General features: G+C 43.3%; 1 protein-coding gene across 9 annotated transcripts; it reads left to right on the forward strand.

Moving 5' to 3' along the window:
• Positions 1-648: 648 nt before the first annotated feature.
• LOC124093064 (uncharacterized) lies at positions 649-23751 on the forward strand. Of its 9 annotated transcripts, XR_006851837.2 has the most exons (5): positions 658-2851; positions 3042-3591; positions 5269-5414; positions 12820-13102; positions 13546-13626. XR_006851837.2 is itself a non-coding variant. In XM_058579472.1 (4 exons), the coding sequence occupies exon 1, from the start codon at positions 3713-3715 to the stop codon at positions 4874-4876; it is 1164 nt and encodes a 387-aa protein (XP_058435455.1). In that variant the 5' UTR covers positions 3672-3712; the 3' UTR covers positions 4877-5414; positions 9670-11195; positions 12820-13102; positions 13546-13626. The 9 variants fall into 9 exon arrangements, 5 of the variants coding, with proteins under 5 accessions (XP_058435455.1, XP_046301170.2, XP_046301169.2 ...); XR_009226854.1 differs by lacking the exon at positions 5269-5414 and having other exon boundaries at positions 649-2851; positions 3042-3603; XR_009226853.1 differs by lacking the exon at positions 5269-5414 and having other exon boundaries at positions 655-2851.
• Positions 23752-24665: the final 914 nt, after the last annotated feature.

The raw sequence follows: 24665 nt of genomic DNA on the forward strand, positions 1-24665 counted from the left end.
TTATATACACCATATTAAATTATACTATAGTATAGTATAATTATGTACATAAATATGTACATATATGTGTCCATTTAAAAAGTAAAAAAAGGCATTTTTCCTTTAAGTCTTTCAAGAATTCACCTATGAATTTATCTGTATATAGATATTTTTAGAAAGGTTCAAATTCCATAATCAATTTATAAAAAAATGATAAAACCACACAGACTTTTCTATTTCTTGCTTATCAGGTTTGATAAGTTTCATTTTTTCAAGGAGTTTGTCTAATTCATCTAAATTATCCAAGTTCTTTGGCACATATACACTTATTACCTTTTTAAAAATATTTTTAGTTGTAGATGGACACAATATCTTTATTTTTATGTGGTGCTGAGGACTCAACCCAGTGCCTCACACATGCAATGCAGGTGCTCTACCGCTGAGTTACAGCCCCAGCCCTTATTACCTTTTTTTTTTTTTAATGTCTGGAGCATCTTCAGCAACATACTCAATATCATTCCTAATACAGATAATTAGTATTCTCCCCCTACATCCTGCTTTTTCTCTCTTCCATGTGTACTCTTAGTCTTGCTAGAAATTTATCAATTTTATTGACATTTTCAAAAATTTACCTTATTGTTTTTTCTTTATATACATATATATATATATATATATATATTTATTTATTTATTTTTAGAGAACTTTTTAATATTTATTTTTTAGTTTTCGGCGGACACAACATCTTTGTTTGTATGTGGTGCTGAGGATCGAACCCGGGCCGCATGCATGCCAGGCGAGTGCGCTACCGCTTGAGCCACATCCCCAGCCCTATATATTTATTTTCTACATATCAATTTCTCTATCACTTTCTTTTCTTATCCTTCTAATTTCCTGGGGTTTAACTTTCTTTTCTTTTAGCTTCTTAAGATTGAAGCTTAGATCAATGACTTCTCAGTCTTTCTTCTTTTCCAAAATGTGCATGTGCCTGTGGATGTATCAGCTTCCCTCTGGACACTGCTTTAGCAATATTCTGTAAGTTTTGATGTGTCATGTTTTCATAGTCATTTATTTAAAAGTATTTTCTAATCTCCATTATAATTTCTCCTTCTACCTATGAGTTATTTAGAAGCAATGTCTTCAAATAGTTTAGAATTTAGTTTTTTTTGGTTGTTTGTTTGTTTTAATTCCTAATTAATCCTGGGTCAGAGAATGTATTCTATATTATTTCAGTCTTTTAACATTTGTTGATAACTATCTTTGTAGCCTAACATATAATATGTGCACAAAAATGTTTTCTGCAGTTGTTAGGTACAGATTCCTATATAGGTCAATTAGATCAAATTGATTAATTATGCTGTTTAAATCTTCAAAATCCTTACTGATTATTTTTGTCTGTTTGTTCCAGCAGTTATTGAGATAGCTGTGTTAAAATCTCTAACTAAAACTGCCTCTTTCTCTTTTCAGTTCTGTCACTTTTACTTTGTATATTTGGAAGCTATGTTATAAATGTGTACATATTTGCATATATAAATTTATGCATATAAATTTAGGAATGTTTTTCTGTTGAATTGACTCATCATTAAAAATGTCCCTTTTATTTCTAGTAATATTTCATGATTACAGTCTATTCTCTTGGAAATTAATAGCAACATCAGCTTTTTTTGGTTAGTGTGTGCATGGTGTACATTTTCCTTTCCTTTTATCCTTTATTTCAACCTTTTTTGTGTCCTTACATGTATAGTATGTAGTTGTGTTTTCAAAATCCAATGTGAAAATGCTTTTTTTTTTTTTTAAGTATTGGGGATTGACCCCAGGGCCTTCCACATGGTAGGCAAGTGCTCTAACACTTGGCTATATCCCCAGCCCTTTTAAAATTTTTATTTTGAGACAGAGCCTTGTTAAATTGCCTAGACTGGCCTTGAACTTGCTATCCTCTTGAGCAGCTCTTGAGTAGCCAGGATTACAGGTGTGTATTACCATGCCTAATACTTGCTTTTCTTCTAATGTCTCTGCATTTAAAGAAGGAGCTTTAGGAGGCAATGTTAACCTAGAGGATAAGTGTTAAGAGTGGAATTTCAGAGTGTGTGGCTCAGTACATCCTCAGAAAACACAACATCCCATATGATAGCACTAACAACAGGAATAACAACAATATTAATATAACAGCTAATACTTGTATTTGTCTTTACAGTACGCTAGGTACTTCATACACACACTAAGCTCTGAGATATATTTTGTAATCTATTTTAACCATGAATATGAACATAGATAAACACTAAAACAGTCACTTGTTGTTTTGTTTTGTGTCTATCAGTCCCTCCAAATTCCACTAGAATCCTCTCCTCACTTCTGTAACACTCCCAAGACAGGCTCTCCTAACTCCCCTTACCAGCATCCGGCTCCAAACACAAGCAGTCTGGTTCAGTGATACAGTAGGCCTCCTAGTCACCTGCCCTGCTTCCTGATAGCTTAGTATCCCTGCTTTCAACTACACTGCTGGGTAGCTGCTTGGGGGAGGTAGGACCTTCAGGGTGTACCCTAGCTGCTCCATTCTCAGCCTCAGCCACAGCCCACAAAGTGTGCACCTCTGCATGCCTTAACCATCTTTGGCACAATGTAGATGCTCAATGACTATTTGTAGAATGAGGTTGAAAGGAAAAATGAAGGGTCTTATGATTATATGAACATAGATACACAGGTGAAGCCATGCGTGCTTTCAGGATTCCCCCACTGCGGGGGCGGAGGGAAGAGGACACCAGCCCCTTCACAATCCCTCACATCCCTTCTTCCTCTTCTTCCCCATCTAGCCAGTGCGAGTCAGTCCTAGGGAGGAGTTACAGTGATGAATCCCTTTCCATTTGCGCAGGCAAAGGTAAAACCCTGTGTCCCTTGGCATCCTCACCAGTCGCCATACAGCTATGCAAGGGCACAGAGGCGCCCCATCCCCTGGTCCACTGTGCGCTCGCTCTCTCACTCTCCTTGGATATCAATCGGGTACCATGGAGTGAGGTGGTGGTTGGAAGAGGGTTTACATCTTTTCTTTACCTTACTCTCCTTCCCAGCCTCCCGATGCTGCTCCTTCGGGCTACTCAGCTGCAGCACACACATTCCGTGGATGGACGCTGCCCGCGCGCTCCCGCAGCTTCGTCACTGTAACTCGCCCGGATGAACGGACCGAGTGGGGATCCCATCAATTGCTGGTGACACCTCCCCCTCCCAGCCTGGGAGTTACCTGGGGTCCGGGTGATTCCCACCCTGTCCCTGGCAGCTGCGCCTTCCGATTGGGTAGCAGGTCGAGCTTGCTGGACTCCATTGGCAATAACGCCCAAGTCTTTTTTTTTTTTTTTTTTTTGTATATGTGTGTGTGTGTGTGAGATCCCAAGCAGGGCTTTTAACGGGCAGCGCGGAACCGAAAGAGGGCGGGTGATACACGAGCACTTCAGGGCCTCGGTCACACTTCAGGGCCAGGAACATCACGAGTCACGGCCACCGCCCCATCCCCCGCCCCCGGGGCTGGGGGACTCCGGCTCGTGGCGGTTCCCGGCCCGGCTTCCAACGGCCACGCGCGCGTTTTGCGCGTGCACACTAACTCGGTCTCGCGCCTTCCAGGCGGTGGGTGAGGCGGTGGGTGAGGCGGCGGGTGGGGCGGCGTGGGGCGGGAGGGGCGGGAGGGAGGGTTAGGGAATGATTCCCCGGAGTGGAGCCAGTGGGCCACCCGCCAGGGCAGGTGGCGATGTCTGAGCAGAAAGGGATTCCGTTAATAATTTCGCTCAGGGGCGCGAGGGAGCGGCTGAACAATCAGTTGAGGCGGCTCAGCAAGGCCCTCACCCCAGGAGGCGCCGTTCAGGCCTCCATCCGCTGGCATTCGCTGGAGCGGGGCTGCAAGAGGGCGCAGGTGCAGCGAGAGAAAGTGAAAATGTGGGTGCCCTGGAACGGGCTAATCGTGATTGGAAAGAGGGTGGAGCTTCTGGGCAGAAAGACGCAAAAGCCTAGAACGTGGGACCCGAGGGTTGGTCCTGAGAACTTGCGACCAGAAAGTGTGGGAAAGACCGTCTTGAAAGAGAAGGCAGGCCTGAGTCAGGAAGGGACTGGCAGTAGTACAGCAGATGCATTGCAGGATTCTGCAAGAGAGATTTGGGGAAAACAAGACGTCAAACGCAAAATTGGAGCTGAATCTAACGCTTCAGGGATGACCGCAGAGTCTAGGAAGGGGTGGTCTCTGTCTGAAGAGATGCCCACGTCTACTGGGAATAACGTGGGGACCAGTGGAGACGACTTGAGATCCAGAGAATATCAATTGCAGCAGAAGGAGGGGCAGAAGTTGAGTGGAGAGAAGCGGGAGTCCAGGGGAGAGAAACGGGGGTCCACTGTAGAGAAGCGGGGGTCCACTGCAGAGAAGCGGGGGTCCACTGCAGAGAAACGGGGGTCCATTGCAGAGAAGCCAGTGTACAGCGGAGAGAAGCGGGGGTCCAATGGAGAGAACCCAGTGTACAGGAGAGAGAAGCGGGGGTCCAGTGGAGAGAAGATGAGGTTGAGTAGAGAGAAACTAAGGTCCAGTGAAGAGAAACCAAGGACTGATAGAGAGGATTCGAGATCCATTGGAGATAAAGCGGGGTCAAGTGAAGAGAAACTGGAATCTAATGGAGAAAAACGGAGCAGAAGTGAAGAGAACATTGAAAGAGTGATAGAAATTACTGGTGATGAAAGAGGGATAGAATTTACAGATGAGGAGATGGAAATTCCTTCTGAAAGTACAAAAATGAGAGATGAAGAACTAGAAGGGATTGAGGAAGGAATAGAAATTGATGAGGATAGCCTTCATGAAGTGAAAGATATTACTGGTGAATTCGTTTCTATGGAAGAGAAAAATATTACAGGGGAAGGTCCCAGTGGATGAGGCAGATGAAGGATTGCAGCTAAAGAAGGAGATATCCAGGTAGGGGAACTATTGAAAGTCAAAGAGGAGACATTAGAGTCATTATTAGAGACATTATTGATCTTGAAGGGGTAAAGAAGAGTCTAGAAAGAAGGATGTGGGAATGGAGCAGAGCTACTGGGCATGAAGGCAGAGCCAGTACCAGTGGAAGGGAAAAAAAAATAGTGGTAAAGAGGAAAATAAGAACATTCTGAGGAGAAAGAATAGATTTGGTAATGATAGAAGAAAATTGGATTTGGGGTTCTTAAATAGCTCTTTGAGAAGTGGCTTTAGGATGGGCTAGAAGGATTTCATCTGACACATAATTAGGGAGACAATATGCAGGCATGGCCTGATGAGAAGAATTACAACAGGATAAAGGATAGATATCGAGGGCTGTGGAAGAAGCAGCAGGCCTGGAGTAAGCAAAATGAAAATGGATCCTGAAGAATGAGTGGCTCCAAAGTTACAAAAGCAAGTGAAGAGGAGATGAGCAAATGAAGGGGAAAAAACTCAAAAAGTAAGACGCCATATTCCATAATGATGATTATGTTTGTTGGTTTTAAATTTACTTCCTTCACTATTTCTGTACTGGCCACTCCCATGAAGCCAGTTTTACCATCTACTGTGACAGGCCTCTTTCAGGGTCCTATACACATCTGGATCAAATTCATCCTTATGGATCTTCTAAATAGCACCAGAGTTGTACCCAGAATAATTGCTGGGCTGCACTGTTTAACCTACTTTAGCAGGGCCAGTATGTCACAGGGTACCCCGACCTCCACCCCAAATTTGAATTACCCATGCTTGAGATGGGGTTAGTTCAATTATTTGTACCTGCTCTTTCTTTCTTCCTTCCTTCCTTCCTTTCTTTCTTTCTTTCTTTCTTTCTTTCTTCCTTCCTTCCTTTCTTTCTTTTTCTTTCTTTCTTTCATGTGCCATTGTGTCCAGCAGAATATTTAGTTTTTTTTAATATTTAGTTTTTACAACCTGTACACTCAGAAAAATGAGAAATTATATCCCATCTGATTCAAATGTATGATATGTCAAGATCATTGTACTGTCATGTGTAACTAATTAAAACAAATTAAAAAATGCAAAAACAATATTTTTTAATTGTAGTTGGACACAATACACTTATTTTATTTATTTATTTTTATGTGGTGCTGAGGATCGAACCCAGTGCCTCACACATGCTAGGCGAGCGTTCTACCGCTGAGCCATAACCCTAGTCCCCTGCTTTTTGTTTCTGTCTTTGACATCTTATTTATTTATTTAGTTAGTTAGTTTTAGTTAGGTGGGCACAATATCTTTTTTTTTTTAATATTTATTTTTTAGTTTTCGCGGACACAACATCTTTGTTTGTATGTGGTGCAGAGGATCGAACCCGGGCTGCATGCATGCCAGGCGAGCGCGCTACCGCTTGAGCCACATCCCCAGCCCCCAATATCTTTTGATTTTTTATTTTTATGTGGTGTTGAGGATTGAACCCAGCTCCCCGCGCATGCCAGGCGAGTGCATTACCGCTTAAGCCACATCCCCAGCCTTTTGACTTCTTTTTTAATATTTATTTTTTAGTTGTAATTGGACACAATACCTTTATTTATTTTTATGTAGTGCTGAGGATCGAACCCAGAGCCTCACACGTGCTAGGCAAGCACTCTACCGTTGAGCTAAAACCCCAGCCCCTATCTTTGATTTTTTTTAAAAATATTTTTTTAGTTGTCAACGGACCTTTATTATTTTTCTTTATTTATATGCAGTGCTGAGAATCGAACCCAGTGCCTCACACACGCTAGGCAAGCGCTCTACCACTGAGCCATAACCCTAGCCCATTGATCTTGACTTTTAATTATTTATCTAATCACATGAGGTTTTCCACAGCTCCCCTGTATCTCATTAAGGGTCTTCTTTTTATGTTATACACTCTCTACTCTTATCCCAAGGAGGAGAGAAGGTCCCCTGAGTGTCTAATGTGAAGACTTCCATGTTAAGTCCAAGTCTTAACTTGGTCTGTTGGATTGTTTGTCTCTTGGGCAAGAATGTAAGAGGTGGCTAAAAGCAGAAATAGGATGAAAGAAACACTTACCATTTTTATCCTCTGTGTACTTTTAAAAGTCTGCCAAATTTCTGAGTAGAAACTTTATCCTAACACAAGTATCATAACACAAACATATAATAGCTGGTGTTATTGATTATATTTTCTGCATACTCTTGGGTAATTTGTCCCAAAGACTCCAGAAGATCATTAAACCCCTTGCCATATTTTTGTTCATGTAGTCTAATCTAACAGAAAATCAATGGTCCTTGTTTCCCCCTCTCTCCTCTTCTTCCTCCTCTTCTTCCTTTCTCTCTCATCTCTCCCTGCCCCCCTCCTTTCTTTCCTTCCTTCCTTCTTCCTTCCATCCTTCAAAATGTTTAAATTAAAATGCTTATTTTACTCCCTTATTCTTAGTCAACTGCATCATCTAATGGCTTCCAAAAAAGGGACCATGGGAGGTAAACTTTGTGATAACTGAATCTGTCTGAAAGTATTATTCTTTTCTCATATTTGATTAATAGTTTAGCTAGGTATAGATTCTAGGTTAGGAATATTTTTCCCATAGAATTTTAACTTCTAACACTATCTTCTAACTCCAAATGTTGCCATTCAAGATGTTGTTCAAGATGTTTAAGATGTTGCTGTTCTTTTTTTTAAGGTACTGGGGGTTGAAACTAGGGGTGCATTACCACTGATCTACATCCTTAGGTCTTTAAAAAAAATTTTTTTTTTAAATTTTAAGACAGAGTCTTGCTAAGTTGTTGAGGGCCTTGCTAATTTGCTGAGGCTGGCCTTGAGCCTTGGCCTTGAGATCCTTCTGACAGCCTCCTGAGTCACTGGGATTACAGGCATGTGGCATTGCATCTGGGTGTTCTTTTATTTTGACTGTAAGGATATATTTTTCTTTCCCATGAAAATTACCTGTTTTCAGGGCTGGGAATGTGGCTCAAGCGGTAGCGCGCTCGCCTGGCATGCGTGCGGCCCGGGTTCGATCCTCAGCACCACATACAAACAAAGATGTGTGTCTGCCGATAACTAAAAAATAAATATTAAAAATTCTCTCTCTCTCTCTCTCTCTCCCTCCCTCTCTCACTCTCTCTTTAAAAAAAAAAATTACCTGTTTTCTGTCACTTCATGGCTAAACCTATATACTCATCCCTGCTGCGTTCCTCGACACTAAAACACTCAGGATCACTCCAGGGGAACTGGGCTGCATGAAATAACCACACAAGAGACAGAGATACCTTTTTCTTTAGGGGTCCTGTGACGGCTCCTCTGACCTTAAGGGTCCACAGAAAGAGAGAGAGAGAGAGAGAGCCAACACATGCTGACCCTTTTATTGAGAAGAAGCTATTCAAATGAGGCCAGGGGTCAGGTTTCAGGGGGCTGAGTCTAACTTCATGATGTCTGCTGTCAGCAGGTTGACTGACATCTAGGAAGGCCACACCCAAAGGCAGAACAAGAGAAGGGGACACACAAAGGGTATTTCCATGGAACATTCTATCCCAAACAGGGCAAGGGAGTAATATCACAAAGGGACACCCCTGGGGTTGCAGGAAGGCACGCCTATGCATGAAGACACATTCTGCTATTTCGAGGATCGGGGGGCAGTGTCTGGGGCCACTATGAATGTGGCCAGATCACTATGAAAATGACCCACAGAGCCTCCACTGATCACGAGAAGAAATGCTGGTCACTCAGCGCGACGGCCCTCCCACATCCCATTTTCTGTTGATGTTGGAACTTGAATTATGCATCTTATCCTTTTATCTTTCTTTTTGTTCTACTCTTTGGTCAAGCTCATTAACCTTACCCTTTCTATTGAATTTTTGAATTTTATTTTTTTTAATATTTATTTTTTAGTTATAGGTGGACACAATATCTTTATTTCATTTTTATGTGGTGCTGAGGAACGAACCCAGTACCTCATGCATGGTAGGCGAGTGCTCTACCTCTGAGCCACAACCCCAGCCCCATGAGTTTTTGAATTTTAATGTTTAAATTTTAAATTGTTGTCACTGTTTCTATTGTGTGTGTGAGAGAGAGAGAGTGTGTGTGTGTGTATAGCATTGTCCTCTTGTTTTGTGTACATATTCTCTTAGCTCTCTTAGGGAGAGGAAGGGAGAAAAAAATGAATTGATAGAGTCTGTTAGGTTTCACTACATGAACTATATTTTTTCTGTTTTTTTTTCTGTTTTTCACACTGTTTCCCCTGATTTTGCCTCCCCTTTTTTTTCTTTTGAAGTGTATGTATGCTGTTGGAGATTTTCTTCAACAGCTTGCTTTTCATATTTGATACTGAGACATTAAGCAGAGCTAATTGGAAACTATTCACATAGATGGGGCATGTCGATTGATGGGCTTCACCCTATTGTGGGTGACTGGGACAAGCAGAATTTTTTTCTGGGTACCCCCAAGTGTCAGAATGTGTAGATCATATTGTAGGGACTATTTGGTTTCTCCAGAGAATTTTCCAGTTACCTGCATGGGGGAATACTTATGGGGCCACAATGTTGAGATTGTAGCAATAGGGAAGGGGGTATAGGGCTGTAGATGTAGATGTAGTAAGATATATACATTTTATCGCAGTTTTTATGTTTTCAGCTCAATGGTAAAAAAAAGTTGGGGAGGGGATTTGTGAATTTAATTGTTTTTTTGGTACTGGGAATTGAATCCAGGTCACTTAATCACTGAGCCATATCCCCATCCCTTTTTATTTTTTATTTTGAGACAGGATCTCACTTAATTGCTGAGGCTGGCCTTGAACTTTTGATCCTCCTGCCTCAGCCTCCCGAGATGCTGGGATTACAGGCATGTACCACTGCGCCCACATTTAATTGCTTTATGTACAGACTTCTAAACAGTTTTCCTGCTTCCAGCTCCATGTCCTTGTTCTATCAGAGGTGTCTGGTCTCTCCAGGTCCTGAACATTGGTGAAAGATGACTGTTATATTTTTTGCATACATTCTCCTCTTTAGGCATTTGAGTGTGTGTGTGTGTGTGTGTGTGTGTGTGTGTGTTGCTGGGGATTGAACCCAGAGTCTTGTGCATGCAAGGCAAGCACTCTACCAACTAAGCCATATCCCCAGGCTCTCTTTAGGCATTGGAGTCTTCTACTGGGCTATTAGTTCCATTCCATCTTCCAAAGCTGGTTGACATCTCTAATCCACCTCATTGTTTTGTGGGTTTATAACATTTTTCTTTCTTTTTTTTTAATATTTAGTTTTTAGTTGTAGTTGGACACAATACCTTTAGTTTGTTTATTTATTTTTATGTGGTGCTAAGGATCAAACCCAGGGTCTCGCACGTGCGAGGCGAGTGCTCTACCGCTGAGCCACAACCCCAGCCTCATTTTTATTTCTTTATTTTCATCTAACTGGGGTTTAGAGATAAATACATGAATGTATTCAGTCTGCCACATTGCAGAACCTTGCTTTTCCTCTTAATGATTTTTCCTATGTGAGAATAGTTAACATAGTAAACAAGTCACTGTACTATTGTGTCAGGGTCTCATTAAGTTATGTAGTGCCTCACTAAATTGCTGAGGCTGGCTTTGAACTTGTGATCCTTCTGCCTCAACCTCCTGATCTGCTGAGATAACAGGTGTGAGGAACCATGCCTGGTTGTTATTGTTTTTTGAGACTGGGTCTCACTTTGTAGCCCAATCTGGCCTCCAATACCCACACTTGAGAAATCTTCTACCTCAGTCTCCCCAATAGCTGGAACTACAGGCATACCACCTTTTGAATGTTTTCATTTAGATGGAAAAATAAAAAGATTAAAACAATTAAGCTGGGAGCAATGACACATGCCTATAATCCCAGTGGCTCAGGAGGCTGATGCAGGAGAATCACAAGTTTGAGACCAGCCTCAGCAACCTAGTGATACCCTGTCTCAAAATAAAAAATAAAAATGGTTGGGGATGTGGCTCAATGGTAAAGTACCCCTGGGCTCAATCCCCAGTACCACAAACAAAAAATTGCTTTTGTTGGCTCAGGATATACTCAAGGGTTTACTAGTTGGATGAGATTGTTAACATTTATTTATTTAGGAGCTGGGATGGAACCCAGGGCCTTGCATATATGCTAAACACACTCCACCATGGAGGTACCCTCAGCTCCTGTTAACTCTTTTAATCTACACAAGTCTACCTCTTGTCTTGTTTTTAACAGTTTGACTTTTTTCAGGAACCCAGGCATTTTTTTTCTCTCTCTCTTTGGTTCCAGGGATTGAGTATGTCCAGGGCTTGTATGTAACAAGGTAAATGCTCTACCACTGAACTATACCATCCAGGTCCCCTCCCTTTAAAAAAAAATTGTATAGGGTCTCCCTAGGTTGCCCAGGCTGACCTTGAACTTGAGATCTTCCTGTCTCAGCCTCCTGAAACGCTGGGGTTACAGGCACGCAGCCTCATGCCCAGCCCAGGCCAGTTCCACCTTCTGGATTTATCTGAGTGGGTTCTGAGGATGGCAGGTGGTTCCATCTTCTACCTGCTGCAATTCCTGTAGTTTTTCAACTGAAAGTTGGAGTTCAGGAGCCTCATTTTTCTTTCTCTGTCACTTTCCTCTTTGATTCAGTTTCCTCCTGTAGTTGTTTGTTACTATAAAGTAAATTCCATGGAGCAGCAGCAAGTGTCTGTGGGGACCTGTTCTGGCCTGCTGAATGAACAGCACATAGTAGGCACTCAGGATGTATTTGTGGAATGAATGAATCCTTCACATTCAGTGGCTTTAGTAGTCTTAGTATCATTTAACATCTATTGAAAAAAAATCACTGTAATAATTTACCCTGTTTCTGAGAATGCCTCTTGTTTTCAAAGGCCTCAAAGTCTGAAAATGTCTTTATTCCACACTTGAACTTGAGGTTTGTCCAGGCCCAGGATTTGCTCTCTACTATGTGGCAGACTGAAGGCGCTCTTTGTTTCCTTCCTTCCAGTGCAGCCACTGGAGTCCAGATCTATTTTTATGCCGGAACCAGTTGCAGGGCTGGCCTTTATGTGGATGTGGCCTCTTTTTTTCTATCTCCACTCTTTCTGCCTTTTCCTTGGTGAGAAGTTGAATGCTTTCTCCTTCTTCAGTTCCCATAGATGGACAATAGAGATACTAAGAATATATGAAGTTGTAAAGATAAACTCCATATAGCTCAAGCCTAGTAGCAGAATTAAAAAAATTTTTTTTTTTAGTAGATGGACAAAATATCTTTATTTTATTTTTTATTTATATGTGGTGCTGAGGATCGAACCCAGTGCCTCACACTTGCTAGGCAAGCGCTCTACCACTGAGCCACGACCCCAGCCCAGGATCTTTTTGATGAATGATAATAAAAGCTAATATTTCCTAAACTCTTGTCATAATCAGAGTATTTAATAGGTACCATGATAGAACACTTTACCTGTTCTTTATCATTTAATCTTTCCTACAGCTTTTTGCAGTAAGAACCATTAGTCTGGGGCTGGGGTTCTGGCTCATTGGTAGAGCGCTTGCCTAGCATGTGTGAGGCCCTGGGTTTGAGCCTTAGCACTCCATAAAAAATAAATATATAAAATAAAGGTATTATGTCCAACTACAACTAAAAAATAAATATTAAGAAAAAAAGAACCATTATCTATCAAGCGCACCAACTAGAAACTGCAAGAGCCAGGCCATCCCAGAGAGCCTCACCCCAGAGCACCCGAAAAGCTCTCTGTTGAACTGCTGCCCCCATTCCTTCTAGACCAACCCCAGAAATCAGTTTCCCAGGCTGCCAAAGCAAGCTCTGCTGTGCTGCTTGGGGGAGGAGGGGGAGATGAGGTTGAGTCACAACCTTCCATTCATTTGGTGAATGCTTTGTGGCAAGTTTTTAAGAATACAAATTCTAAAACAATTATGTTTATTTTCTTCCCCAGGTCTGTGCCTCCCAGAGAGGATGGCTTCCAGCCTCCTTTCTTGACTCTTCAGCTGAGGAATTATTCTCTCTCATAAGAGGCTTGCATGGACACAAGGGCAAGGTTCAGGCAGTTCCCCGTGTGTGAAAACCTCTCAGACTGGCACGTTGTATAAATTATGACCCAAATCATCAGATTTCTGTTCTTTGTCTGAATGACATTTTCACCTGGGAAATCATGCATTCCATGGAGGCCACAGAAAGACAAGTGAATGTCAAGGCTCTGTGACAAATGCCAGCCACCTGTAAGTGCATATTTTCAACTATCTAGGTAGTTAGAGTTTTAAATATAACATCTTTTTATGCTAAAATGAACCAAAATGCACACATTCCAGGGAACTTAAGGCTTTTTTTTTTTTTTGTTTTGGTGCTAGGGATTGAACTCAGGGGTACTCAATCACTGAGCCACATCCTCAGCCCTATTTTGTATTTTATTTAGAGACAGGGTCTCACTGAGTTGTTTAGCGCCTTGCCTTTGCTGAGGTGGGCTTTGAATTTTCAACCCTCCTGTCTTAACCTCCTGAGCCACTGGGATTACAGGCATGTGCCACTATGCTTGGCAAGTTGAGGGCTTTCAATTGATTTCTTTGGCTGGGTGTTGGGGAGTACTGGGTATAGAACCCAGGGGCATTTTACCACTGAGCTATATCCCCAGCCCTTTTTTATTTTTGTTTTTGTTTTGAGACAGAATCTCACTAAACTGCCCAGGATGGCCTTGAACTTTTGATCCCCTGCCTTAGCCTCCAGAGTTCTTGCTGGGATTACAGGCGAGTATTGCAGCACCTGCTCTTTTAAGTGATTTTTATGGGCCTTTTTTTTTTTTTTGTATTCTTTCTTTCTTTAAAATATTTATTTATTTATTTTAGTTGTAGTTGGACACAATACCTTTATTTTTTTAATATATATTTATTTATTTATTTTTTAGTTTTCGGCGGACACAACATCTTTGTTTATATGTGGTGCTGAAGATCGAACCCTGGGCCACACGCATGCCAGGCGAGCGCGCTACCGCTTGAGCCACATCCCCAGTCCTATTTTATTTATTTTTATGTGGTGCTAAGGATCAAACCCAGGGCCTTACACACACTAGGCGAGTGCTCTACCACTGAGCCACAACCTCAGCCCCTCCTATTCTTTGTGGCAAGTATATTCCCAAAGATCCCAATTTCTTGCAACAGGATATATTAAAAGTGATGTTATCTTTGACCTTGTTACAATGCCTTTATTAATTTATTTAGCAAACACCAAGAACTTAACTGTGTGCCAGCTAGAAATTTTTTTAAAAAATGTGTAAGGCAGCTGGGTTCACTGTCACACACCTGTAATGTCTCAGCAAATTGGAGGGCTGAGGCAAGAGGATCATGAGTTCAAAGCCAGCCTCAGCAGTTTAGTGAGGCCCTAAGTACCTCAGCAAGACCCTGTCTCTAAATAAAATATAAAAAAGGACTAGATATGTGGCTCAGTGGTTAAGCACCCCTGGGTTTAATCCCTGGTACAAAAAAAAAAGAAAGAAAGGCCAGGTTCTTGTCCTTGTTCTCCTATTTTTTTTTCCTGGTGCTGAGGATTGAACCCAGGGCTTTGTGCATGTGAGACAAGCACTCTACCAACTGAGCTATATCCCCAGCCCCTACCTCGTGTTTGGCAGATGTCAGCAAGTGGACTACAGGGCATTTTGAGATGGGCGAAAGGGCACTATGCACTAGGTGTGGAGAGATGCAGGGGAGTGAGGGCTCTACCGCAGGGGCTGGTTAGGGGGACAATCAGAGAAGCCTTCATGGTGGAAATCACTGTTTTGGTCTGGATTTAGAAGGGTGAGATGTGGTCAAAAGTTGACATGGAGGACAAACAAGGTAAGCAGAAAGAATATTATTGCTGAGATTTGATGACAGTCAACAGCATGGCTTTCAGGAAAGGCAAGGATAGGGTAGGGTGTGGCTGGGGCATAAAAATGTTATAGATACTGGTAGGATATGAGCCTGGGGAGAGCCTTGATTAGAGAAGTAGACTTTGTTCTGCAGGTGACAGGGAGAATGAATGCCAGCGTAAGCTGGGAGAGGGAATCACATGGGAGCAGCTGATTTCCCGAGGCTGCTCAGGAAAGCAGGATGCATGACCATTAGATGATTGTGATAGTTCAGGATGAAGAGAGTGAGGGTGAGGTCATGCCTGGGATAGATTTGAGAGTTTCAGAAGTCTTATTTAGCAGGACTGGCTGACTGGCTGTGGACAGATGGAGAAAGGGACGCCAAGCTCATGACAGCAGTGGCTGCCATGACTACCAGGTGCTTCCTCCACAGAAGGCACTTGTGTGCATCACCTCATTTAATCCCACATCAGCCCTGTGGGAGGGATTGCATTGTTGTCAGCAATTTTTTTGTGTGGGGGTACTGGGGATTGAACTCAGGAGCACTCAGCCACTGAGCCACATCCCCAGCCCTATTTTGTATTTTATTTAGAGACAGGATCTCACTGAGTTGCTTAGTGCCTTGCTTTGCTGAGGGTGGCTTTGAATTTTCAATCCTCCTGCCTCAGCCTCCTGAGCCACTGGGCCTACAGGCCTTGCGCCACTGTGCCCAGCTTGTCTGCATTTTATGGGGGTGGGGGAGTTGGAGCCCAGGGTAGTCCATCCCAATGACCAGCTAGTATATGGTGGTAGTAAGTGGTGGAGTTAGGATCTGAACTGGAGGAAATCAACGCCCTAGCTTCTCCATCATCCTGGATCACCAATTCTAAGTGGTTGGGAAGTGAAGCACCTACCCAGAAACCAGTTAATGAGTGGTGGATTGAGGCCTGAAACCTGCTAGAACCACTTACTATTCCAAAGAGTGCACAGTCAGGCTCCTGTGTGCCATATCAGGCCATAGATATATTGTGTTTGGCTCATATTTTTAAAAATATTTATTTATTTATTTTTGGTACCAGAGACTGAACCCAGGGGACTTTTCCACTGAGTTACATCCTAATTCCTTTTTTTTAATTTTAATTTCAAGATAAGGCCTTGCTAAGTTGCTGAGACTGGCCTTGAATTTGTGATCCTCCTGCCTCAGCCTCCTGAGCTGGATTACAGGAATGTACCACTGCACTCAACTCAAACAGTATTTTAATACCACTTTTAGAACTAATTTCTAACTTTTAAAAATGTGGAGATTCACATTAACAACTCAGTTTCTGGCTTTTCCTGGAAAGTGAGGAGATCTAAATACACTGGCACCATGCAGCCTCCAGACAGAGCTGTCTGTCCACATCCTTCAGATGGGACCTGTGCTCCCTCATCTGCCTGAAACCCACCAGCCTATCTGGGGCCTCTGCCCACCTCCACAGGCCCACAGGTGGGCTCCACCACAATGTGTGCTGCTCAGCTGGGATTAGATGCCAGGCTGTCCTTTAATCCCTGTCAAGCCCTGGTCTTTATAGATGGCCAAATGCCCTTTCCAAGTTTTAGGGAATATAAGGCAAAAACAACCACGGTTTTACTTTGTTTGCTTTTTACCGTCATGCTGTGGGAATTGAGAAAAATTCAATACCCACCCATGCTTGAGTGCCCAGGGCTGGAGGAGGGTTAAATGTGGTTCCTGCAGGACAAAGGTGAATGGTTGTAGTTCCTGAAACCAGCACAGGTTAAAATGCCAACAAATAGCGCTCAGAAAATGGCAAAAGTCATGGCCTATTATTAGTATGCAAAGTATGCTGTGATGTTTTTGTTTAATTTGTAAGGAATCATTTGCTTGGATTTTCAGCTATGTACTTTGGATGTGTTATAAGGAAGTTTTGAGGGGGATGTGTGTGTGTGTATGTATGCGTGCCCACATGGGACAGTGCTTGTATATATGGGGTCGGGGGGCCACAGCTTACATAGCTTAGAATTTCTTATAGGTGCTCAGTTCCAGAAGAACTGTTCTAACAGTTCTTCTTCCTTTACATGCACTGCACCTAGGCATTAAAATAAATATTTTAAACTAAGAAAAATAGTAACAGGATTTGAAACCAGATGGCATTAGAAGAGACAGACAGAGAGAGAGGAAAGAGGGAGAAAGAAAGAGAAAGTCCAGGAAATATTTCCTTTAGAAAGTTTTATGATTTATTAAAGGTTGAAAACATGTTTCTGTACCATTAAGTTAAAATGTAAGGCTTGGACTGGCAAACAGGCATTTGTCAAAAATGTTTTGTCAATAATTATTTTAAGATATAACATATAATTATTTTAAGATATAAATTATTTTAAGATATCCCATGGCTGTGGTCAGTTTGGACAAATGACCAATCTGCAATCTGTAAACTGCCATCAGATGCAAGAAGTCCACCGACACTAGAGCTGCCCAGGTTTGACTCCTAGTCTGCTCTTTGCACTCCGCCTGACAACCTTCCCTCGTGCCTGGCTGCCTGATCCAGGCACTGGAGGAAAGTGAATGTTGATGCTGGCCATGAGGTTTTCCAAGGCCACTGGGCACAATTCTGGGGTTGCCACTGGGTCTCAGAGTCTCATTGTTTTGCAAGGGTCACTGCTCTGTCACACCACACTGCCTCAACTTGTTAGAGGCAAGCTTTCCCCTGGGAACGAGAGTTAATCAAAAAGTTCCTGTTGCACATCAATTTGGTCCTGGGTGTAATTTCTACTCAGATTACATGGATCTTGTAAGGTCACGCTCTGCTGCTCCCTGGACTCTGACCGCTGCCCGGCACCTTCTCCTTCCTCCTCAGAGACACCCTTCCCTGCCAAGAGCAGGCCTAGGGTGGGACCTAGACATGGGCTGTGGCCAATTCTTCTGTTCTCAGATTGTTTCTTGACAGATGCCCAAAACAAGAAGCTGGGGATGAGAGGAACCCAGGCAAGCTCTGATCCTGAACTTGGATATAGTTCCCTAACAGCTGGCATTTTATCTCAGTCACATTATAATTTTATTTTGTTGTGTTGCAAAAAAACCTAGGTTCCTCAAAAGATTTGGCCAAGTTCATAGCAAAGTTCTAGTACTTATTCATTCATTTAACACAAATTTATTAAGTACCTATTATATTTGTCAGATACCATTCCAGGAGTCAGGATTATTATGACAGAGAACAAAACGGATGAATGGCCCTGTTCTCTTGGAGCTTACATTGTTATAGAAAGAAAAATGATGAATGAGTAATATGTTCTAAGAAATTTGAAGAAAAATTTGTAATCCCAGTGACTCAGGAGGCTGAGGCAGGAGAATCATATTTGAGGCTGGCCTCAGCAATTTAGTGAGGCCCAAGCAACTTAGCAAGACCCCATCCCCAATACCAGACCAAAAAAAAAAAAAAGAAAGAAAGAAAAAGAAAAGAGGGGCTGGGGCGGTGGCTCAGTGGCAGAGCACTTGCCTGGCAGGTGGGAGGCCCTGGGTTCAGTCCTCAGCACCACAGATAAATAAAGATCCATTGGCGACTAAAACCTAAAAATAAAAATAAAAGAAAAGAATGAAAGATATTTGAAGAAAAATCAAGCAGGGTAAGAGAGAGAGCACAATAATGGAGAGGTGGGCTGCTCTTAGGCTTTTCTGATGGGGAGACTTGAAGCAGAGTGGGAAGGAGGCCAGGTGCTGCCAGGGAGCTGTCTGGAGGAGTCCTTTCCAGGCAGGGCAGCAGGAGGGCGTAGCTTCCCAGCCAGGTGTGTTAGTGGCCTGGTGAGTGGCAGCTTCTCACTGACTGTGTCCTGGCTGGGCCTTGTCTGCCTGTGGTGGGCTTGTTGGGAGGAACCAGTGGAATCATTTATGTGAAAACATTTGTATAAACATCAAACACTGTATAGGAATATTCTGTTTATGTTGTCTCCATCAAGTATTTGTAAAGTGGCTAAATCATCAAGTATTATTAACTATAATTATTATATTGCAGTTCTGCCCCCTTTGTTTTCTTATTATCAAGGTGAATTTCACCTAACATTAACATTGTTATATGTTACAATCAGTGGCATTTGTTCCATTTATAATGTTGCCCAGCCACCACCTCTCTAGTTCAAAACTTTACCATCATCCATGCTCTTTTTATTCATTTTTCTTATTTATTTATTTACTTACTTTGTGGTGCTGGGTTGGAACCCAGGACTCAGAGCATGCTAACCAGGCATTCTGCCATTGCCCCCATATTTTTCAGTATTAATTTATGTTGTCACTCCTGAAATAGGATTTCCCCCATTTCTGCTTTGTTCTTTCCATTTCTGTCTGACCTGCACTAGTTCCTATGGTTCCTCCTTGTCCTTATTCAACAGGTATTTATCAAGGGCTGGGGTGTGGTTCAGGGGTAGTGTGCTTGCCTAGCATGCCAAGGCCCTAGGTTCCATCCCCAAAACTGCCACCAAAAAAAAAAAAAAAAAAAAAAAAAGGTATTTGTCAAGCATCTAGTACACAGTAGGCATAATGCTAGACAGACCCGGGGAATTCAGGGGTTTAGATACTGAACAGATAATTGACAGGAAATTTAATTATGATACATGTTTATAAGGGGAAAAACGCTGTAAATACTGTGTTAAAAATTTTGTGTGGGCTAGAAATGTGTGAGGTCCTGCATTGGGTCCCCAGCACTGCAAAAAGTTAAAAAAAAAAAAAAGTGAAGTTATTAGAGCTGCTAGAAAAAAAGCTGCCACATAATTGTGTTCCCACGGCAAGAGACACTGGGGTGAAAGATCTCCTCGGGGAAGTGAAATGGATTTTGCTTGGGCAGAAGCAGGCGTGGTACCGGTAAAAACAGCAGGGCCTCATTCATTTGCTCCTGAGAACGACCCTTTGACGTGAGCAAGGATGACCGTCGCGCCCCTTTTACAGACGTGGAAACAGAGGTTCAGCCGGCTGTGCCTTTCTAATGCCACCTAGGGGTTGTAGCTAGCGTGTCGCTTTAACCAACGACGGCCTGGTGGGGCTGAAAGCCTTTTGTCCAACAGAGGGCAGCCGCGCACCGGGCGGGGGCAGGAGACCGTCAGCGCCCCAGCAGAGGGCGCCGCCCCGACGGCCCGACTCCGGGAGTCCGGGTACAGGAGCCCAGCGCCTGCGGGCTTCTCTATGCTAGTGCGTGCTTGTGTTTTCTTAAACGCTTGTTCTTTAATCAAATTGTAGGATAACAGGTCAGAGCAGCTACCCGAGTCACCCGCAGCTGTGAGCCAGTGACCACCGACACCCGGTCTGCCCCTCCCAGGCCCGCGGCTTGCCACGCACCCTGCCCGCGGTCCTGGAGGCCGCACGTCGCTCATGTAGGCGCAGCCTGGAGTTTCTTCAGGCGGATGACCTGGCAGCCTTTGCACCCCACCCACAACTGGTTTCGCTTTCCTAATGCTGTTAAAAGTGCCTTCTAACTGGAGTGGGGTGGCGGAACAGGTTTCAGCATTTTACTTACTTTTTTATATGCTCATTTAAGATTTCTTTGGTTAGTCCCTTCCCTCCCCCTCAAGAAGATGCCCAGCACTGCCCTCTTTGGCGTTTGCCCAAAGTCCAGGTTCTAATAGCTTTTGACTGTGGTTTCATTTTAACCATAAAACCTACTTTTGGAATAATTACTTTTTAATTTTCTGAAAAGGTCCGGTTTAGTGCAGGGCAATAGTGGGTGAAGTTATGTTCATTTACTGCTAACCTACTTCTTTTTTTAAAAAAAGAGGCTGATTTGGGGAAAATGGAAATTGTAACCAGATAGATCAGTTTGGACATTTGTTTGAACAGCTGCTTTAATCAATTTAATAAGCTCAGGTGTCTAGGGAGTGCAAACCAGAGGAGAGAATGGGGGACCTGGAGGCCCCTGGGAAATTGCTGAGCTGCATATGGCAGAGAATGGCCTCTTATCAGAGCTGTCCTGTGGGCACCTGTATAGCCTCTATTTTCCATGACAATATGCATTTCTGGGACAGAAAACACAGCCCTTTGTCTGATGGCATATCAAGACCCTCACCAATTCTCATTTCTGAAAATATAATTTCTTAAGAGTGTGTTTTCTTAAACACACTCTTCCTTAAGAATTGCCTGACCCAGGCAGCAGTGGCAGAGCTGGGTCCAGAGATCCCTGTGCTCCTTGAAATAGTTCTACTTCCCCTTCTTCCTTCATAACTCAAATCCTTTGATAATGATTACTTGTATTTGTAAAACCCCAAAGGATTCTTGATGTATCAAGGGCAGAAATTGATTATCTCCCATTTTGTGGTTTAGGTGGCAAACTCCTTATTTGGCAATTAAAAAAAAAATCGAAGATGAGAAGAAAATGGGAAGTATGGTGGAGATCATTCTAGAAAAGAAATACCAGTCTCCACTGAAGCAAACACATTGAAGACTTACTTATAAAAATGGTCTCCACTTTACTGTAGATTCATACTTGGCTTACTTAAATATGGAGCTCTTCTGGAGCATTTAGTAGGATGGAGGACAGAAAAACCAGAGATATCCGTGGAAAATCAGTCTTATAATATGAAAATCAAGGGTCTGATTACCCAGTAGGAAAGACATGAGTCTTTGGGGCTGGAGGTGTAGATCAGAGGCAGAGCTCATAGTCAGTGAGCACAAGGCTTAGCAGCCAGGAGATGAGCCTTCCATTTAGAAAAATCTGACCTCGTGCAGACATTTATAAAGGCAGATGCAAAAAGCCAGATATATCCATGCTGGCCTGTTAATCCCACAAAAGCTCAGAGGCGCAGGGCGTGTGTCTTTCACAGCTTGACACTGTTGTGCTTCCTGTCCACTCTGTGAATGTCCCATCAACACATCTATCGGTTGTATTTGGTGTGTCTGAGCAGAACAATTCATCCATTCATGATCTGAGCTGGCAGAGTAGAGAACTCTGCTCCTCACTTCTCTCACCTCGGAATTGGATGGAAGAAGAGAGAAAGCAAAATTTTCATGTGCCCAGAGGAAAACAGGTACTGCAGAGATGAGAGACGAAGAGAAGAGGAGGAGGAGGAGGAGGAAGAGGAAGGAAGATTGCCAAGCTAGTGGGAGTTTGATCACTGCTGAGAATGCATATCTGTGTTGTCATACAGTTTCTCGCCCAGCCTTCCAACTCAGCCCTGTGCTGGCATCTCGGGCAGTTCCTCTGTTTCTCAGACCTTGCCCACTTCCTGAGGCCACTCTTCCCATTTGGCTCTGGGCTGCCACATGGCAGGACACCTCTTTCCTGAGTCTTTCCTATGCACCTGCAAGGGTGGGAGATTGAAGTGGCGCTCTCAGGTGATGGTAGGCTCCCTGAAGGAAGCTGTCACCCCTAGGCTGTACTTAGTGATGTCTCAAGGAGCCATGGGAGGTGACAGTTGGGCACCCATTCAGTTGGGAGGGAGATAGCACGGATTCTAGATGCCTATCTAATGGAGCTAAGTTACCCTGGCCAAGGGCTTGTCTGTATCTCAGCTGGTTTGGGGATAGGAGAGTAGGATTGGAAACTTTTATTATTATTATTATTATTATTATTATAGTTTGGACTGAACCACTGAGCAACATTCCCAACCCTTTTTATTTTTTATTTTGAGGCAGGTCTCAATAAGTTGCTTAGGGCCTTGATAAGCTGCTAAGGCTGGCTTTGAATTTGCGATCCTCCTGCCTCAGCCTCCCCAGTTGCTGGGATTACAAATGTGTGTCATAGCACTTGGCTAAGGGACTGGGAACTTTTGCACCATGAATGCTTGGCATGTCATGATGATTTTCCCAGAGCCACATAACCAGCACACATAGGTTGAGGCTTCTCTTTGTCTAGATTCTATCCTCAACAGCATAGAAAAACCAGTGAGAACAATAGAGACAGAAAAACAGAAGATCCCGTAAGAGGCTCAGGTGCCAGAAGTCCTGGGATATTCAGGGGGTGGCTGTTGACTGAGGAGTCCTCTAGGGGCATAAGGAGAACATTCTGCATATTGGCCATTGAGACATTCCCTCTGAGTACTCTAATCCTGGAGAGAAAGGAACCCAGGGCTTAAGTCAGAGTATAGGGAGTTGACCTAATTGTAAGGTTGTCTGTCTGTTTAATTAACAGATAGTTCTGTGGAGAGAGACAGCAAGGTCACACATAACCATGAATATTAGCAACACTGTCCTGGGGCTCTGGAAAAACTGATGGCCAAGTGTTCATCTGAAGACTCGTTCTGTCTTGGTCTCCAGGCTGGCACGGATCGGGAATAAAGGAAAATATGGAAGTGGCATCCAAATATTGGTTCTGAAAAGCCAACGGACTGGGAAGAACAGGTGTGCACCTTTAGATCCAGCCATGGTCTAAGGAAGTCGCAGATGCATTACCTCGCCCTTCCCCTTGGTGCCTTGTGGGGCCCTGGAGGCCATGTCGGAATCACAGCAGCCGCGTATGGGACAGCGCTGCTGACAGGGTGTTCCTGCACCAGACTTACCCTGTCAGCAAGACACTATGTACAACATTCATTTGCCAAATTGTGGCACATTATGTAAATCTCTTTTAAGCTCACTTAAATTGTTTAGAAATATTGTAGATAGGAAAAGCTAGAAACACATTTAACAAACCATGATTACTGAGATTAGAGTGCTTTGAACTTGAGCATTAGAGAAACTTGTGAACTTGTAGGATTGACCAGGACAAGTGCCCATCTCTTCTGAGAAGCATTCAAGTTTGTTGAGGGTAACAGCATTGGCTGAGAGGCATTCTGGGAAGCTGGGAGCAGATGAAGGGGGAAGGAAGGAAAGAGCTAAGAAGTCAGAAAACATCTCCCAATACCAAGAGTTAGTTTTCCCTGCACAAAATGCTGGAGGTAGAACTGTCTGGGTCAGTTACCTGGGTCCAAGAACAAGCTGCCAGGAAGAAGCCCGCGCCACCCTGGACAAAGCAATGGGGTGAATGTCTCATGGCAGCCGCTTTGATTTCAAAGACAAAATAGTTGAACCCCAGACCTCGCTGTAGCTGTGAAGCGTCACTCTAAATTTATAAGCTCATTAAAGTAGTATTTTTGACTGTCTACATGTTTGGCTTTACAGAAAATACACAGAATGCTTCCAGCCACACCTAAGCCGCCTTAAACTACTTGGCTGACAGTTTTTTCTTCTAACTATTCAAGTGAGCGTCTCTGTTATTTATGAAGTTTGTGGAAGGCAGGGAAGCGATTTGTGGTTTGGTACCCTTGTCAGTTTAGAGGGATCAAGTGCAGTCCATCTCTTGAAATCATTTAACTGTCAGACTATCAGACTGCCTGAGTTGAGAATCATCCTCTTAAAAAAAAAAAAATCCTGTGTCTGTCTGATTTGGTTTGGCCAAGGGGCCAGAGAAAGGGCTTCTGAGTTCATTTTCATTCCTTCACTGACAGTTTAGGTGGCTGGTTCATCTAAGAGCTCCCCCTCCCCTTTTTTTCCTTCCTTCCTGCGATGCTGGTCAGATGGATGAGATAATCCTTATAAACTCCTTTAACTATGTCAGTCATCACGTAGCCCCACTCATTATTACATGTGCTTCATCACAGATGCCCTCTGACCAGAGTTTCTGTCCATTGGCCTGGAATGATGCCCAAGACGGAAGGGATGCTACTGACACAGTGGCACGTGGTCATGTTGGTGGGAGTTGGTGGCCCCTGAATTTGATATAAACAATCGTTTCCAGAAATGGGTTAAATGGTAGCTCTGCCACTCGTGTCTGCTCATCACCTCCAGGGCGACTGCATATTTCAAGCCTCTGTTCCGGGAACTAATAATAGGTAGAATGAAAAGGCTGTTTCCTCTGATGCGCTTTTATGAGATGTTTTCAAAGATGAGGTGGCAGGGAAATGGTTAAACTGCTCACTTGTGCAGGAAGGCATCAGGGTGACAGGGCAGGGAAGCCCCACCTTCTGCTCAGGACAGCCAGGGACCAGGGACATCAAGGCAGCCTCAAGCCTTGTAA

The sequence above is a fragment of the Marmota monax genome, unplaced genomic scaffold (genome assembly GCF_021218885.2).
Source record: "Marmota monax isolate L192 unplaced genomic scaffold, Marmota_monax_Labrador192_F-V1.1 WCK01_AAM20220418_F8-fsc00038, whole genome shotgun sequence".
Lineage (NCBI taxonomy): Eukaryota > Metazoa > Chordata > Mammalia > Rodentia > Sciuridae > Marmota > Marmota monax.

Bases quoted from the DNA above. Each gene is read 5' to 3' on its own strand.
- LOC124093064 (XM_046445214.2), top strand. From the start codon at position 3,713: ATGTCTGAGCAGAAAGGGATTCCGTTAATAATTTCGCTCAGGGGCGCG.